At 39.2% G+C, this 17,923-nt stretch overlaps 1 protein-coding gene across 8 annotated transcripts in view; it reads left to right on the top strand.

Moving 5' to 3' along the window:
- The window catches only part of LOC106873831 (ubiquitin-conjugating enzyme E2 H), a 77,486-nt gene extending 60,704 nt beyond the window's left edge, over positions 1-16,782 (top strand). For all 8 annotated transcript variants that reach the window (XM_052976430.2, XM_014921342.3, XM_014921356.3 and 5 more), the window contains exons 4-8: positions 7,716-7,790; positions 11,671-11,710; positions 13,431-13,483; positions 15,679-15,807; positions 16,390-16,782. In XM_052976430.2, coding sequence (XP_052832390.1) covers positions 7,716-7,790; positions 11,671-11,710; positions 13,431-13,483; positions 15,679-15,807; positions 16,390-16,508 — 416 coding nt within the window. In that variant the 3' untranslated portion in view covers positions 16,509-16,782. The remainder of the gene's footprint in view (positions 1-7,715; positions 7,791-11,670; positions 11,711-13,430; positions 13,484-15,678; positions 15,808-16,389) is intronic.
- Positions 16,783-17,923: the final 1,141 nt, after the last annotated feature.

Raw genomic sequence — 17,923 nt, 5'->3', positions numbered from 1 at the left:
TCTTTTGTCATCAAAACTGTATTTTTTTCTTTTATTCTTTAATTTGTTTTAGTCATTTGACTGCGGCCATGCTGGAGCACTGCCTTTAGTCGAGCAAATCGACCCCAAGACTTTTTCTGCATCAGCCTAGTACTTATTCCATTGGTCTCTTTTGCCAAACCGCTAAGTTATGGGGGACGTAAACACACCAACATTGGTTGTCAAGCAATGGTGGAGGGACAAACACACACACATATATGCGCAACAGGCTTCTTTCAGTTTCTGTCTACCAAATCCACTCTCAAGGCTTTGGTCGGCCTGAGGCTATAGTAGAAGACACTTGCCCAAGGTGCCACACAGTGGGACTGAACCCAGAAACATGTGGTTGGTAAGCAAATTACTTACCACACAGCCACTCAGTAATAATGATTCTTTCTGATATTTGGCATAAGGCCTGCAATTATACTGACCCCAGTGCTCAGCTAGTACTTATTCTGTTGACCCTAAAAGGACGAAGAGCAAAGCCCATGCCAGTGGCATTTGAACTCAGAATGTAGAAACAGGTGAATCTATCCTTCCATTTGTATTTTTCTTTTGTTCGAGAGGAAGATTTAACTGCTATTTCTAGTATGTTGAGTGACTGCCTAGAGCAGTGATTCCCAACCTTTCTATTGATATCCAGGCCAGATCTAAAACCTGGATGTTTTTTAGGGGGTTGTACCCCCCCCCCCCACAAAAAAAAAAGAAGAAAGTCAAAAGAAAATTTATATTTCTAGAGGGAAGATCTTCAGGGGCTGCCAGAAGATTGTTTGAGGGCCACGTGCAGCTCTTGGACCCACAGTTGAGAACTGCTGTCCTAGAGTAGGCATCGGTAACCATTTTCAAGAAACAGCCGACATGAAAGATGGCTTATGCCATTCAGAAGGTCCTGTGAGTTGCAGTTTGCTCCTGCCTGGCCAAAACATTTCCCTTTGTTGGTGTCTGTGTGTGTGTGTTTGGTACAATGTATTTTATTACTGGTACTGACACATTTGTTTTATCAATATTTTCTGTGAGATAAGCTGCAAGCTGCCAGAATCGTTACTTCGATAATGCCACAAAGAACTGCTTAGTGGCGTTTCGTCTGTGTTTACGTTCTGAGTTCAAATTCCACTGAGATCAAATTTATCTTTCATCCTTTTGGTGGGAGTCGATAAAATAAGCACCGATTGAAGCCTGGGGGTCGATGGCTTACTCCTCCTCCAAAATTGCTGGCTTTGTGCCAAAATTTGAAACCAATATTTTGTGAGATAGAAAAATAAACATGAACAAAATTGCATTGCATTACCAGTGAGATTTGTACTGGTGGCGAGGGGAGGGATAGAGAAAAAGCAGTTAGGTAGGAAGAACAGTATTAGGAGAGGTGTATGTGTATATATATATTTTTGTCGATTAACCACTAAGTGTGTAACTGTAAGTTACTGTGGAATTGTGTCAATGACCAGGTCAAAGCTGCACTGGACAGTGAGAATATAAGGTGATTTTTGTGTATTCTGAAATAGCTACACTCACACACACAGATATATACACACACTTATACCCCTCTACACAATTTTACACACTTTCGCACATACTTATGCACACTTATCTTGGTACACAACATACACACATACCCCCACACACACACACTCATATACACACATCCTATGCACACTTATAGATACACAATTATAGCTACACACACTAATACTCACAGACATACACACACACGCAAGCTTCCGTACAGTTTCCCTCTTGCAAATTCCACTAGCAATGTTTACCCAAGCTATCACTGCTGTACACAGGAATTGAACCTCAAGCTTCATCATGGTTTAGACACGAACTTTAACCACACGGCCCCATAAACCCTTTTGTTTATTTACTTGACTAATAAAAATATTTATTATATTTTATCTCCCTTGGAAGGACAGAAGGTTAAAAAAAGAGAAAGGACTTCTCGGAATTTGAACCGAGAATGTAAAGGGCCGTAACTAAAAATGCCCCATAGCATCTTGTCTTTCATTCACCATTCTTTTGTTTTTGTCATCACAAGAAAAACACAACTTGCCGCCTTCTATGATGATGATGATGATGCGTGTGTGTGTGTGTATACCGGTGTATGTATCTGTGTGTGTTCTTGGTCCCTTAAAAATGCAAAGAATGACCTAAAATTATTTTAAATGATTGTTTGTTTATTCGATGGTAGTTTTATGACCCAGATTCTCCTTAAATAATCAATCGCTCAACGCAAACAATAAATAATTGCAGGTAAAATATATTGACATATTGCATACCTGTAATCATCATCATCATTATTATTATTATTATTATTATTATTATTATTATTACTTATTTATTATTGCATACCGTATGTAATTAATAATATATTTAATGTACATGATATTATTGCATGAATAAATTGATGAAAGGGAGAAGTTATTAAAAAGTCAACCAGAACAAGAAAGGGGAAGAGAGAGAGAGAGAGAGAGAGGGGGTGACTGGAGATGCAACGAATGCTGCATGTCGTAGTTGCAGTTTGCTGCTGTTTCTATGTAGACACACGCACTCGCGTGCAATACAATAAATACACTGCATGCAAAAAAACCCCAAAAAACAAGCCTCCAGATGTTGTTGATGATGTTGATAATTTTGTAGAAAATATTTTAAAACTACAAAAATAAATAAATAAACAAAACAACGAACGAAAGAAAAGTAAACAAGAAAAAGGGGATTTTTTTCTCCACTTTCCTTTGTCCACAAACTGCTTTCAATAGCAAACTTATCTGATGTCACTAAAGAGTCAAATGAGAGTTCTCTCCCTTCTCAACATCACTCTCGTTATTTGTGAGGCGATTTCGGTCTTTTTATTGTTTATGTTATTGCCTTGCCTCCGACCTCCTCCCACTCTCTCACACAGTTGTTTATTTATGTAAGACGTTACAGCCGTGGCTATCCTGCCTTTTTCTCTCTCTCTCTAGACATTGCGTACGCGCCTGTGTGTATATAATAGAGGGAGAGAGAGAAGTTTGATTATAAAAACAGGAAAATAGAACCAAAAGCATGAGTTCTTCGGCAAAAGATTCAGCGCGATACACGAAACGCTCGGCCTTCCGGCAATAAATAATAATAATAATCTTTTCTACTCTAGGCACAAGGCCCGACATTTTGGGGTGGAGGCCAGTCGATTAGATCGGCCCCAGTACACAACTGGTACTTAATTTATCGACCCCCGAAAGGATAAAAGGCAAAGCCGACCTCGGCGGAATTTGAACTCGGGACGTAAAGACGACGAAATGCAGCTAAGCATTTTGTCCGGCGTACTAACGACTCTGCCGCGTTCTATGATGGTGATGGTGATGCGTGTGTGTATACTGGTGTGTGTGTTCTTGTTTCAGTCATTTGACTGCAGCCATGCTGGAGCACCGCTTTGAAAAGATTATTCGACAACGATGAGACACGAATTCACAATCTTCTGATTCGAAGTCTTTTTTATCTTTTACACGTTTCAGTCATTAAACGTCGGCCATAATGGAGCACCGCCACTATATATATATATATATATATATATATATTATACAACGTGCACTTTTTGAAAATATTTAAGAAGTAGCGTGATTTGAGAGAGATATGGTTATTTCTAATTGGTTGGACGACGGCTTAGACTGCATGATGTTTTCATTAATATTGTTTAGTCTCAGGTCATTCCTGGTTTAGTAGATCTACCATAAAAAGCGTTCCAGCCACGGGCATCCCTTCTGGCATGGTGTGTGTATATATATATATATATATATATTATCGAATGTAATCTTTTGATATCATTAATTATAGAGTCTTGCATCTCGGGGAGGGTGCGACACACAGACAGGCAATAATATCTCGCCTAACACGTTTTTTTGAATCACATTAGCAACATCAGCAGTGACTTGCAATATATTTGGGTGTCTGAGAGAGAGAAAGAGAGGGGGGGGGAGAAAACGAATCCATTTAACTGGACTCGAAACGCCCCTCCCGTAATTTACAGCCTTCCCTTTTTAAAATGGGAAATTAGAGTTGCTGTTGTTTCTAGTAAGAAGAACGGCCATGAAGAGGATCCCATAGTTTTCTTTTATTTGGATAAAGATGTATTGTTTGTCCTGTCTGTCTTCTTCTCTCTCGTTCACTCATATACGCACAAATACACACACACAAACAGTTGGTACTAGTTTTTGCTTTTTGCTTATATGGTTAGGTAGACCTTTACTGCCCCGCCTCTCTCTCTGCTGGTTTTGTTGCTGTGTATATATGTGTGTATATTATATTTATGTGAGTGAGAGAGAGAGGGAGACAGACAGGACACAATACGTCTTTATCCAGATATATGACCCTCTTTCTTTATTAGATTGAAGATCTTTATAATTGCTGTTTTTTCTGTGTTATGATTTATAAACTTTCAGTCTGTATAAATGCCTGTTTTTGGGGGGGTTTTTCCATCAGAGTTTCTCAACCATTTCTTACCTCTGGGACTCCCTTGATTCCTACATTACTCAAACGGACCCACACAGGCATTCGATGTTTTAAAAATAATCGTACTATATATTTTTTATAAGAAAATAAAAATTAAAATCCCTTTGTGTAATTGTAGAAGTATAACTAATTTATTGCAAATAAATTTTAGCAACAAAATCTTATCGGGACCTTCCCCCTCCCCCCCCCCCACCACCAGGGTCACAGGGACTATAGTCGAGAACCATAGGTTTATATTGTATGTGTGTGTGTGTGTGCGCGCATAAAAACAGTCGTAGAAGGCTGAAACAATCGATTGTCAGTCTGAAGCCTGTTAACTAGTTTCGTATCTCCAATATGGTTAGGATTCGTTTTAGCTCTTAGGAGGTGGTCATGGTGGGTTTGCTTGCAGATGTTAAGCCTAGACATGCCACCCACTTTAATTATCGCTCATTGGGTGTAGTTAAAGTGAAGTTCACTCAGAATGTACCCTTATGCCTGTAGACATTGGCTTGCAAACAGATATTCTGGGTCATTGCCATCTGCTTTAATATCTCTAGTCTAGAAGGACTTGCACGGTTTATGGGCACTGTCCCTTCTTTTCTCAATTTATTTTTTAGGCACAGGGCATGGGTGTGAGGGTAAGAAGTTTGCTTTGCAACCTTGTGGCTTTGGGTTCAGTTCTGCTGCACAGCAGCTTGAGCAAGTGTTTTCTATAACCCCAGGCTGACCAATGCTTTGTGGGTGAAATATGTAAACAGTAATTTTGTTGAAGCCTGTTGTGTGTATGTGTGTTTGTCCTTCCTCTGCTGCACCACTTGACTACTGGTGTTGGTTTGTTTAGATCGTAGTGTTAGTCCCTGTCACTGCCTGTCTGTCTCTCTCACTGTATCAAGGTTGTGTTGTCTGTCTATCTGTCTCTCTCTCTCTCTCCCTGTCACTGTCTGTCTGTCTCTCTCTATCTATCTATCTATCAAGGTTGTGCTCCAGCATGGCTGCAGTCCAATGACTGAAACAAGTAAAAGGGTGAAAGATTATTGGCAAATCTAAAGCTGGCAGAATCATTAGCACGTCGGGCAAAATGCTCAACAGCATTTTGTTGTTACATTCTGAGTTCAAAGTCCACCTCGGTCGACTTTGCCTTTCATCCTTTCAGGATTGGCAAAACGAGCACTGAACTTGCTGACCTTGTGCCAAAATGTGGAACTAATATATCTCTAAAGTCTTTGAGGAATTATTTTGAATTTAATGAAGTAGATTATAAACTTGGATAGGATGTAAGCCTATTATAGTTAACATTTCCTCCAAATGTCTGGCATTTATTCTTAACAGCTGAATCAAAATGCTTGGCCCAAATAAACAACGGAAGCACTTGAAGTGGGTTTGAACCCAACAAGCCTTGAATCGGTTGTCTAATAGCATATCTTCTACTCAGCTATTGAATTGATTGAAATTAATAGTTCTGACTAAGTCTGTCTCCATCCTTTGTTCCTGTGACAAGTCTACCTCGACTACTATTAGCTGCAGAACTTCGTTTACCATCCATCACTGGAATCAGTGCCTGCTGACTGCAATTGATGATTGACATTTTGGTTGGAGTATGACTAATGTATGTGTTGTCTTTTAGTCAAGGTCAGTCCTGATTGAGCAGGACTATGATCAAGAGAGTCCAAACTCTGGTGATCTCATCTTCAAGACTCCGTTATTCTGGCTACGTTTCCTTCTTTTTTTTTTTCTGGTAATGTGTGATTTGGAGAATTGGCTGCTATTTTCAGTGTATTGAAGAACCATGTAGAAGTTCTCTTGGATTCTGTACATATGTGTATAACTGTCTATATGTCACTGTCTCTCTCTCTCTCTCTCTATCTCTCTCTCTCTCTATCTCTATCTCTCTCTCTCTCTCTCTATCTCTCTCTCTCTGTCACTGCCCCACCCTCTCTCTCTCTCTCTCTCTCTCTCTATCTCTCTCTCTCTATCTCTCTCTCTCTTTCTCTCTCTCTCTCTCTCTCTCTCTATCTCTCTCTCTATCTCTCTCTCTCTCTCTCTCTGCCCCACCCTCTCTCTCTCTCTCTCTCTCTGTGAGTTTAATAAACCTTAAACTAGCACTCCATTGGTCATGGCAACAAGGATTCCAATTGATCTGATCAACAGAATAGCCAGTTCATGAAATTAACATGCAAGTGGTTGAGCACTCCTCAGACACATGTATGCCTAATGCAGTTCTCTGGGAAATTCAGCATGACACACAATGGGACAAGGCTGGCCTGTTTGAATTACCGGTACAGCTCATTTTTGCCAGATTGGAGCAATGTGAAATTTTTTGCTCAAGGACTGCAACCCCCCAGGTATCGAGCTCACGACCTTAGAATCACAAGCCAAGGCCCTGACCACTAAGCCACATGCCTCCACATAAACCTTATTTATAATCCTATTAATCTATTAATTACAATTCATCTCAGACATTTAGAAATTATTTAATTTGTCTTTATTTAAAATGTTGTCAAGTTTCCAAAAACTGAATTCGTTTGTATCACATTTTTGGCAAATAAATTCCATTAATTGCCCTCTTGGCCTTGTCTAATTATATGTGGCGGCCTCAAAGAATGTTCCTGATGTCAGAATTCACCTCTCACCTCATGACACACAGACGCGCCTATAAAACAAATTTGGAAACCAGTTTTCTTTCTGACAGCAAAATGAAGGAAATGTTGTGAAAGATGTCAATAGGTGCAATCAAATTGAGATTATCATCATCATCATCATCATCATTTAACGTCTGCTTTCCATGTTGGCATGGGTTGGATGGTTTGACATGGAGCTGGCCAGACCCCAATTGTCTGTTGTGGCATGGTTTCTAAGGCTAGATGCCCTTCCTAACACCAACCACTTAACAGTGTGCTGGGTGATTTTTATGTGCCACTGGCACAGGTGTGTCTACGCGGCACTAGCACAGATGCATTCTTTTCTTTCTTTGCCCCCTTTTCCCTCAAATCCTCCTTACCACTTTCTCCTGTTTTCTCTCTATCTCTCTCTTTACACCCCCTTCTCCCCTCTTTCCTCCCTAACATCCTGTAGTCTTTCTTTCATCTCTCCTTCGTATTCCCCCCACCCCCATCCTGTTTTTTTTTTCTTTTCTCCTTTTGTTTTAATTCTTCCCCTTAAAAATTCTTAATTACAAAAGCTAAAGAAATGTGTTTTACATGTTGACTTAACGAGTTCTTTTTCATCTTTTTCAGCACCTTATGAAGGTGGAGTCTGGAAGGTAAGAGTGGATCTTCCAGAGAAATACCCTTTTAAGTCTCCCTCTATAGGTAAGTGCTTCATAAATTCATTGCTCTTGTTGCTGTTGTACATTTATATTTTGTTTCTAAGCCAGCTTTTCCTTTTAATATGACCACCACCACTGGTGGAATATTATTAAACACTTTCCCCTGTTAATATTGAAACCCCATCATTAATAAAACACCGCCACCACTATCATTAATTATTCGCACTATCATCACCATCATCATCATCATCGTTTAACGTCTGCCTTCCATGCTGGCATGGGTTGGACAGTTCAAGAGGAGGCAGCCAGGTAGAAGATTACCCCAGGCTGCTGTGTCTGTTTTGGCAGGGTTTCTACAACTGGATGTCCTTCCTAACACTGACCACCCCACAGAATGGACTCAGTGCTATTTACATGGCACCAGCGCAGGTGAGGTCAGTTATAGCATTACCACCATCATCAGTAATATATATAATATGGCCATCCCTCCTCATTGTCCGACCAGCTGACTGACCACCAATCAACCAGCTGACTAATCGACAGACCAACCAACCACCTTATCCTCCAGCTGTATTTTAACGACGACACACAGTCACTGCAGTTATATGAGCAACGCTCTAAAACACTACTACTACTACTACTACCATCTTCAGATCAAACCACAAGGTCATCGGTGCTTGACATACTAAAAATAACAAATGAATTTCCCTTTAAAACAGTAGAACAATGGCTGCATGGTCATTGTGGGAATGGCTTTTTTTTTCATCCTAGGTTCACCTTGGTCATAACGTCTGCTTTCCATGCTGGCATGGGTTGGACGATTTGACTGAGGACTGGTGAAACCAGATGGCTACACCAGGCTCCAATCTGATTTGGCAGAGTTTCTACAACTGGATGCCCTTCCTAATGCCAACCACTCTGAGAGTGTAGTGGTTGCTTTTATGTGCCACCGGCACGAGAGCCAGTCAGGCGGTACTGGTAATGGCCACGCTCAAAATGGTGTATTTTATGTGCCACCAGTCCAGCAGCACTGGCAACAACCTCGCTCGAATGACTTTTCATGTCTGTAGATTAACAATCAACAAGAAAGTTCCATGTTTTGATAAAAAGTCAGGAATGAGAATCAGGAACAAAGACATTATTGAATTTCATGTTCACAATTGTGATTGATTTCACTCCTCGTAATTTTTTCTTATTGATCTGTTTGTCTTTTGTACACAAAATGAAAAGCTTATTTTGTTAGGAGTTCACTTTGTTTACCCTCCACAATACTAATGTATCTTGGTTCAATTTAAAGAAAATTAATTAGTTATTAGAAAATTGATTGTTTTATCTTTGGTTATAACATAGGGGGATGTGTGGGGTGAAAGAAATTAATCAAGCATTTTGTTTTTCAGAGGTATGGGGCATAGGAAAGGTTGGCAACCACTACTATAAGACAGTGTACACATAAAAACTTGAGCATCCAGATCAATATGTTAGATCAATTATCGATCGAATAGTCTTGCTTTTTTTTTTCTTTCTTTTTCCCCCTCACTGTTCCAACTTCCCCACCACAAACTCGGTGTCGACACAAAGCAGAATTATTTGTACTACCACAGACCACCACATGACCAACAGTGTTAGTTTGTTTATGTCCCTGCGACTTAGCAGTTCACACGTACACAATGAAATTTGAATACTTAAAATGAAAGACCAACTGGACGTGTGTTGAGGTTATGGTCAGATTCAATAGCAAGCCCTCCCCCTCACTTGCCTGCTACTACATAGATTGTTGTCTCTAAACTTCCCAGCACATCTGCTATTACAACTATCAACGTAGGCGCAGATGTTGATGTGTGGTAGGAAGTTTGCTTTCCAGGTTCAATCCCGCTGCATGGCACCTTGGGCAAGTGTCTTTATACTATATGTAGCCTTGTGAGTGGATGTTAGGCGGAAATTGAAAGAAGCCCATCGTGTGTGTTTGTCTCTTGACAACTGCTGTTGGTTTGTTTACATCCCCATAACTTGGTAATTTGGCAATGGCTGATGGAATAAGTACTGGAGTCAATTCATTCAACTAAAAACTCTTGTGGATAGATGGACTAAATGGATGGATGGATCGATGGACAGACAGACGGATAGATAGATGGACATGTAGAAAGATAGATACATAAGTAGGTAGATAAATAGATGGATTGACAGATAGATGGGTAGCTAGACAGACGGATAGATACATACATAAGTAGGTAGATAAGGGGATAGATGGACAGGTAGAATGATGTGTGTCTGTATCCAACAAAAAGTACTTTGTGTTACTTAAGTATTGAGGTACGTCACATTACTCCAAAAGAAAAACAAGATAAACTCAGCCATTTAATAATGAAAAAAAAAAAAATCAATAAAATATGTTGTCTCAGACCAACGTGAAGGTGTTGGGTGCTCCAGCATAGCCACAGTATAATGACTGCCAACAGTAAGAGAATGTAACTAGAATGAATTAGTTGCCATGTTGCTTGTAAAATATTTGTCGGATTAAAATTTTAAACAAAAGCCAGCACAACAAATTATGTTCTTAATCTTGATCCATAATCTTAATCATTTCTATTTTTATTTCATTTTATTTTGTTTTGTCTTTTATCTGTTGTTTGTTTTATCATGTGGGCCCTCCTCTTAATCCTGTAGAATTATAGTCAAAGGTTCTCCAGCTGTGACAATCTCATGTATTTTATTATTTGAAATTTCTTTCCTTCAGAAAATCTCTGATTACCATTGTTGTTGTGTCCTATATTTTCTGAGGCAGTGAGGGTGGGGAGGTTGATTTGAAGGATACCTGGCTGCTATCTCTAGCAATTCAGACTTCCTCGTTGACTCATCTCATTCATTTGGTGGTGTTGTTTAGCCCCAGGTCAGGCCTGAGTTGACCTATGATCAAAAAACATTCTAGATTGCTGCCTCAAAATGTCCCATCCAACCCAAGTCAGCAAAACAGACGTAAAAGCAATGATTACAAGGAGTCAATTGAGGACAACATTATTCAGTGCTTCCTCTCCCTTATAAAACCATAGCATTTGATTTGAAGAAGACCTGGCTGCTATTTCTAGCAAATCAAACTGCCACATAGGGACTCACTTGTTGGCTATCCTACAATAATGAAGGGGAGGTTCAGAACTATCCATTTGAATTCATAAACTCACTCACTCCATCTGGTATACCACCTCATTGCCCCAACTTAAAAGTAGGGGCTATTGTAATGCTGCTCAGGAATCTTTCGATCAGCCAAGGATTATGTAATAGAACTCGCATGAAAGTGCAAAGACTTCATGAACATTGTGTTGAGGCATCATTGGTAACAGGCTCCAACAGAGGTCGTACAGTTCTAATTCCCAGAATTAAACTTAGCCCAAATGATGCAAATATTGCATTCACACTAAACAGACTTCAGTTTCCACTTTGACTTGAATATTCAATGACAATTAATAAGGCTCAAGGGCAAACATTTGAAAAAGGTGGAATACATTTGTCTCAAATGGAATTTTCTCATGGCCAATTATGTCGCATTTTCAAGAGCATGAGCTATGAACAATATCAAAGTAAGAGTTGTGACACTCAATTGGGATAAGAGACAAGGCCAAAAACGTGGTGTGACATACACACAAAATATTGTACTGCGAGGAAGACCACCACACCAGCCACTCCCTCATTACTCATCCACATTACACCTTTAAGATTGGGGAACCAGTTAGGGGCCCCGCTGGATCTCTCTCGGCATACCAGCAAACCACAAAATTGCACCAGCCAGCATCACCACTACCTCCAAGCCCATCATGTGTGTGTGTGTGTGTTTGTCTTACCACAATAGTCAAGGGATTACTGTGTATATTTATACTGTCCCTTTTTCTACTCGTTTGAGATTTAATCATTCTGTCTTTTGTCTGTTGCAGGTTTTATGAACAGAATATTCCATCCTAACATCGATGAAGTGTAAGTTGGTTTCTCTGTGACTTTCTTGCCAGGAATTTCTCTCCCCACTGCTCTGTGTATATATATGCGTGTGTATGTTCTGAAGTAGATGTGTAGACATTCAGATGTGGCGATGTGTGTGTTTGTAGGTGTATGAAAGTACAGAAGTGTGTGTGTGTGCGTTGAAGTGGGTGTATCTGTATGTGGGTGTCTGAATATAAATGTTTGTGTCTGGGTATTTGAAAATAAGGGGGTTGTGTGTTTAGTGTGTGAGTGTATGTTGGTATCTGTATTGAAATAGGTGTATATATGTGTGTGTGGGTATGTGAATATGGTGATGGGGGGGGGGGTATTTAAGTATATAAAAATATGTAGGTTGTGTGTTTGTATTGAGGTGTATGTGAAAGTGATGAAAGGAGTGTATGTGTGTCAAAGTGAATATTTCTGGTATGTATGTTATGGCTGTTTTGAGAATTTGAGAAGAGGAGGTTGATATAGCTGGTGTGTGTGTGTGTGTGTGTGTGATGGCAGCGTGGTTGACGTGGGAATGGTATTTATATGTAGTGTATGCAATGTAACTGTGTGTGCATGTGTGGAGAGAGAGAGAGAGAGAGAGAGAGAGAGAGAGAGACAGAGAGTTGGCAGCTCAGCTGGTCTGAGGCGCTGCCGATGTTTCATAAGACTATAAAACGTTTACAAATCAATCCTTGTTTGATGAAACTGTATTGGATTTGAACTCAGAACATGCATGTTACCATTGCTGTTGTTGTGGTTAACTTTTGTCTGTTTGTATGAATATATATTGAAGTTATTGTCAACATATCCAGTGTTTAGAAATAATACATTTCTAAATCTCTCGGAGAGATTTATGCAGAAGTGATACGATGAAGTAGTTGTATGCTGTCAACTTAATGTGACAGTCCCCTGAAGGGAATAATACTACTGTTGTTTAGACCTAGGAAGCTGCACCACTTCCTGTTGGCCTTGACACATTTCCTGTGTCCTTATGTTTACAAGGGGGAGACAAGCACCTCCACTTAGCTAAGCCTGCATCCAGAGACATGTTTCTGAGTCTTTGCTTGTCATCAGTCTGGAGTAGCATGACCTGCTAGTTGGAGATGCCTGTCAAGCCCTTGTGAACATATAAGGACACAGGAAATGTGTCGAGGCCGACAGAAAGCTGCACCGCTTCCTAGGTCTAACCAACAGTAGTATTATTCCCTTCAGGAGACTGTCACATTAAGTTGACAGTATACAACTACTTCATATTCAATGTTGTAGCTATCAAAAATTCAATTAGAAATACTTATATGAAGCGGTAAAGATAACATCAGATCAACAACGAATCACTTCAGTAAATATGGGTGATAACTGTAGTCATGTTTCAATCTAGTTAGACCTCCTCAGTGGAGCACAGACTACAAAGTAGTGACATGAGAAGCAATGGTTGAGGGTTAATGAATGTAAATAAAATCTAGCAATAAATCTACATCTTAAGAATTTAGAAACTCTTCCCTTCTATCTCCTCCTCTCCCCCCTCCCCATCTCAAAATGTCAACCTTGTTAAAGTTGTAGTGACCACTGGTCATCTGGTCATTTTAGTTTCTTTTCCTTTTTACCTTATCCAAAGTGAGAGTTGTGCTTTTGGTCCCTCTCCCTCTCTCTCTCTCTCCCCATCCCTCCATCTCTCCTGTGATTACTGTCTCCCAATTTAACAATGTCTTAATTAAACATTTCACAGGTCGGGAACGGTGTGTTTGGATGTCATTAACCAAGCGTGGACCGCACTATATGGTGAGTTGAGTTCTTTCAGGATTTTTATTCATCATCATCATCATCATCATCATCATCATCATCATCATCACCAACATCTGTCCTCTTCTGGCTTGGGTTGGGCGGTTTGACAAGAAGCTGGCTAGCCGGAGGACTGCGCTAAACTCCAGTCTCTAATTTGGCCTGGTTTTTACAGCTGAGTGCCCTTCCAAATGCCGACTTATTTCCTGACTCATAACTGGCCAGAGGACTGGACACGTGTGTGTCTGACCATCGCCTCTGTACACACACCTGTCACTGGCACACACCTCCTGGCTGTAAATAGGTACCACAGCTGGGAGTTTTGATGAGGTGTTTCTTGGAGGAGGTGCCGGCATTGCGTGTATATGAAAATACAGGGGCCTTGTGGTTACGGCATAGCACTGAAAATCACAAGACCAGGGTTTCAATTCCCCAACTGGGCAGTGCGTTCTGTTCTTGAGCAAACCACTTCATCCTTTAAAACCTCCATGCTTCTTGAAATTTGCCAACGCTACACCTGATACCCCACCCTCCATACGTATGCACACCTGTATATCATGACTCATACACTGTTCACTTTCCTGACTTTTGTACATAATTCTATCTACTGTACATTGCACCTTTGATGAGTTGTGGTGCACCTGAGCACTATACACAATAATTTCATTATTATTATTATTATTTCATATCAGTCCAGACCACTCGGCCGTAAATGAGTAACCCTACAATGGACTGATGTCCCATCCAAGGTCAATGTGAGTGACCTTGGTCATTTATATGCCGTGAAAACTGAGTGACTGGCCCCGCGAGTTCTAGGACTCGAGGCAGTAATGTAATGGCCGTGGAGTGTAGGGAGAAGGCAGGGAGGAAGAAGAAGAAGAAGAAGAGGAGGAGGAGGAGACTGCTCCTTGATTGGTTAGGAAGGAAGGAGGCAATACATTAAAATACACAGAGATCCTGTGGCTATCCAGTATGAAGGATTGTCTCCAACAGTATGAACACTGCTGAATGTGGTGAAGGGCCAGGTAATTGTGAAAATGGGACACAGATGAAAATTGCATTCATCCTATTCCTTTTTTTTTTTTTTTTTTTTTCTTTCTTTCTTTTTTTTTTTTGTCATGGATGAAAGAAAAATGATGATCCAAGTAAAGGAATGCTTTTGGGTGCTGCAAAATGTTGCAGCCACAATATCGTTCTGCCATTTTTGGTTGTGGAACTGAAGGATATTTTCTTTTGTGGGTTTTTTAGTCATTGCTGAGGTGTTGTCTTTTGAATTCAGAAGTTATATATCATCATCATCATCATCATTTAGCATCCATTTTCCATGCTGGCATGGGTTGGATGGTTTGACAGGAGTTTGTAGTATGTGTTCATATCTAATCTGTATGTCTATCAGTCAGTCCGTCTGTTTATGTCTATCTCTCTCCCTCTCTAGGTATTTGTTTCTTTTTTTCTTTCTTTTTTTTTCTTTTTTGCTTTGTGTCTGCTTGTTTTGATATCTTCTAACAGTTGTAAATGTGTGTCACTGTCTTGGAAGCAGTGTCCTTTATTTCCAATCACGGAATTGTTGTAAATAAATGTCGTTCATTTCTGAGCTTCTGCAAAGACATGTTTGGCCATGGAGACATATCCTCCTTACTCAGAAACAGGTTAGCAGCAGGAAAGGTACCATCCAGTTGAAAATCTGTCTCCATTAAACTTCATCCAATCCACAGAAGCATGGAAAAGTGGACATTAGACATTCAGAACAATAATGATGATGACGATGACGGTTATAGCGGCGATGGCAGCTGTGAAAATGGCAACAATTAGAAACAGCTTTTTCCTGGTCAAGTTGTCCTACAATCAAAACACTTCCAGCCTTGACCATCACAGCTGACATTTCCATTGTTGAATTTTGTCATTACATTTCATTTTTAAATGTTAGCATGCCTGGAAAAAATGCTTAACTGTATTTCATCTGTTTTCACAATGTGAGTTCAAATTCTGCTGAGGTCAACTTTGCCTTTCATCCCCTTGTGGGGGTTGATGTAATCAGTAGCAGTTGAGCACTGGGAGGGGGTCAATGTAAATGATTCACACACCCCACCCCCATCTTCCGGGCCTGAACTTACTAGCCTTGTGCCAAAATTTGAAACCAGTATCATTTGATTTTATTTCTTTGTGCTTTATTTCTGTTTGTTTGTTTGTTTCAGATTTGTCCAATATATTTGAGTCATTCTTGCCACAGTTACTAACCTACCCCAACCCTATTGATCCTTTGAATGGTGATGCTGCAGCCATGTACCTGCACAAACCAGACGAATACAAGAAGAAAATTCAAGGTAAGATCTTCAGTTTTGTTCTTTCCTATCTCCCCACCTGTGTTTACATTTTATATTGTTAATTGGTTCCAATTGCCTTTTGGTAATAACAACACATTGCCTAGAGGTGGAGATAATTTTAATAAATCAAGAACTTATGTTGTGTGGTATTTGATATACCTGTATGTTCGTTTCAGACGTACCAGAATCACAACATGAAATGCAAATGATGGCAGCAGTGTAAAACTCCCTTATTCACTAAAAATTAAGCAGTCCTGAAACAATGCAAATTGCGTAGGCAGTGCTCCTGCATGGCCACAACCCTCAGGCACAAACTAATATAAGAATTAATTGCTAGTAGGGACACCATATTTCGTTTTGCAACTATAATATACCACCAGGTGTTGACCCCTAGCCTTTTTTGAAATCCATGGTAACAACCCTCTAACCCTTTTTTCCCCCTAAAAAATTGCTAGCTTTTTGTCTAAATTAGAAACAACTATTTTTATTCGAGGAGAAGATTTTTTTTTTTTCCAATTTTCAATTAATTGGTTTTTATTTTATTTGTTGTTTACATTTTTCTTGTTCTGTGTGGTTTTGCAGAATACGTGAAGAAATATGCAACAGAAGAAGCCCTTCGTGAACAGGAGCACACATCGACTTCGACAGAGAGCTCTATGAGTGACTTCTCCGAAGACGAAGTCCAGGATATGGAACTGTAACACAGGCTCAGTGACTGGGGGAGGAGGTGGAGGAGGAGGAGGGAAGGGAGAGGAGGAGGAGGAAGAAGAAGAGGAGTTGTTGTTGTTGTTGTTGATAGTTCCTTGTTGTTGGGTATTTTTTTAAAAATCTTCACACATCTTACATACATGTACATAATTTCTGATGTTCGAAAGAAGAAAGTAAAAAAAGAACAAAAAAAAAAAGAGCAAAAGAAAAAAAAAAAATTTTAATAAATTCAGAGAAAAAAAAAATAATTAAAACAAAGAACAAAAATTGAAACTCAAAATAAAAAGGATATATCTACACACACACACACACACACACACACACACACATATGTATATATATATGTGTGTGTTTGTGTGTGTGTGAACATGTAGATATGTATGTATATTAATAATATATATATATATATATGTATATATATATATATATATATGCACTTGTATATACATATGTACTTGTAAATTTATATAAAGGTATGTGTGTATATATACAGATATACATGTATGTATGTATGTGTGTATATATATATATATGCACATACATATATATATATATGCCTGCATATATATATATATATATATATGATATTCACACACACGTACATAGATATATATATACACACACACACACACATACACACGCACACGTACATATGTGTGTGTGTGTATATATATATATATATACACACATACACCTAATTTCAAAATACACACACACACATACAATTCTGTGGCTTGTTGTTGAAGCCATCTCTTGTTAACACCCTGTTTATCTCCAGTCCCCCCGCCACCATCTTACCTCTTGCTTGTTCCTGCTGTTTGTTGCCAGTTTACCAAAATTCTTCTCCATCTTTCATTCCACCCTCCTCCTTCTCTTTCTTTCTCACCTCTCATACCACTCTCTCTCTCTCTCTCTCTCTCTACTTCACCTCTTATCTACCCTTCACTGTGTTTATGTCTAGTTCAGCTTGTAAGTTTCCATGTGTCGGGGTCAGCCTACAACAAGAACAAGACAGAAAATTTGTTATCTTCTGGGACTTCTTACTTTGTCGGTTGAATTTGGTTCAATATAAAGTTTTGGTCCTCTGTACATTGATGCAAGAGGAGCAGTTTCATTTTAAAACTTAGCTCAAGGCTGTTTTGACTATCGCTAAGTTACCATGCGGCTCTTGGTAACACTTTGACAGTTAGAAGAATCATTGTAACAGGTTTAAAATGAAAGAATACACCCATATATAATATATATATATATATATATATATATATATATATATATATATATATATATATATAATATATATATATATAATAAATATATCATATACACATACATAGATATATATAAACACACATGAATATATGTATATAATATATATTATTTTTGTTGTTTCATAGAATCCACCAGCAGC

Source organism: Octopus bimaculoides, chromosome 25 (assembly GCF_046866305.1).
Source record: "Octopus bimaculoides isolate indiv1 chromosome 25, ASM4686630v1, whole genome shotgun sequence".
In the NCBI taxonomy this organism is placed as follows: domain Eukaryota; kingdom Metazoa; phylum Mollusca; class Cephalopoda; order Octopoda; family Octopodidae; genus Octopus; species Octopus bimaculoides.
Note: the sequence above shows the minus strand (reverse complement) of the source record. Positions and strands in the feature narration are given on the sequence as shown.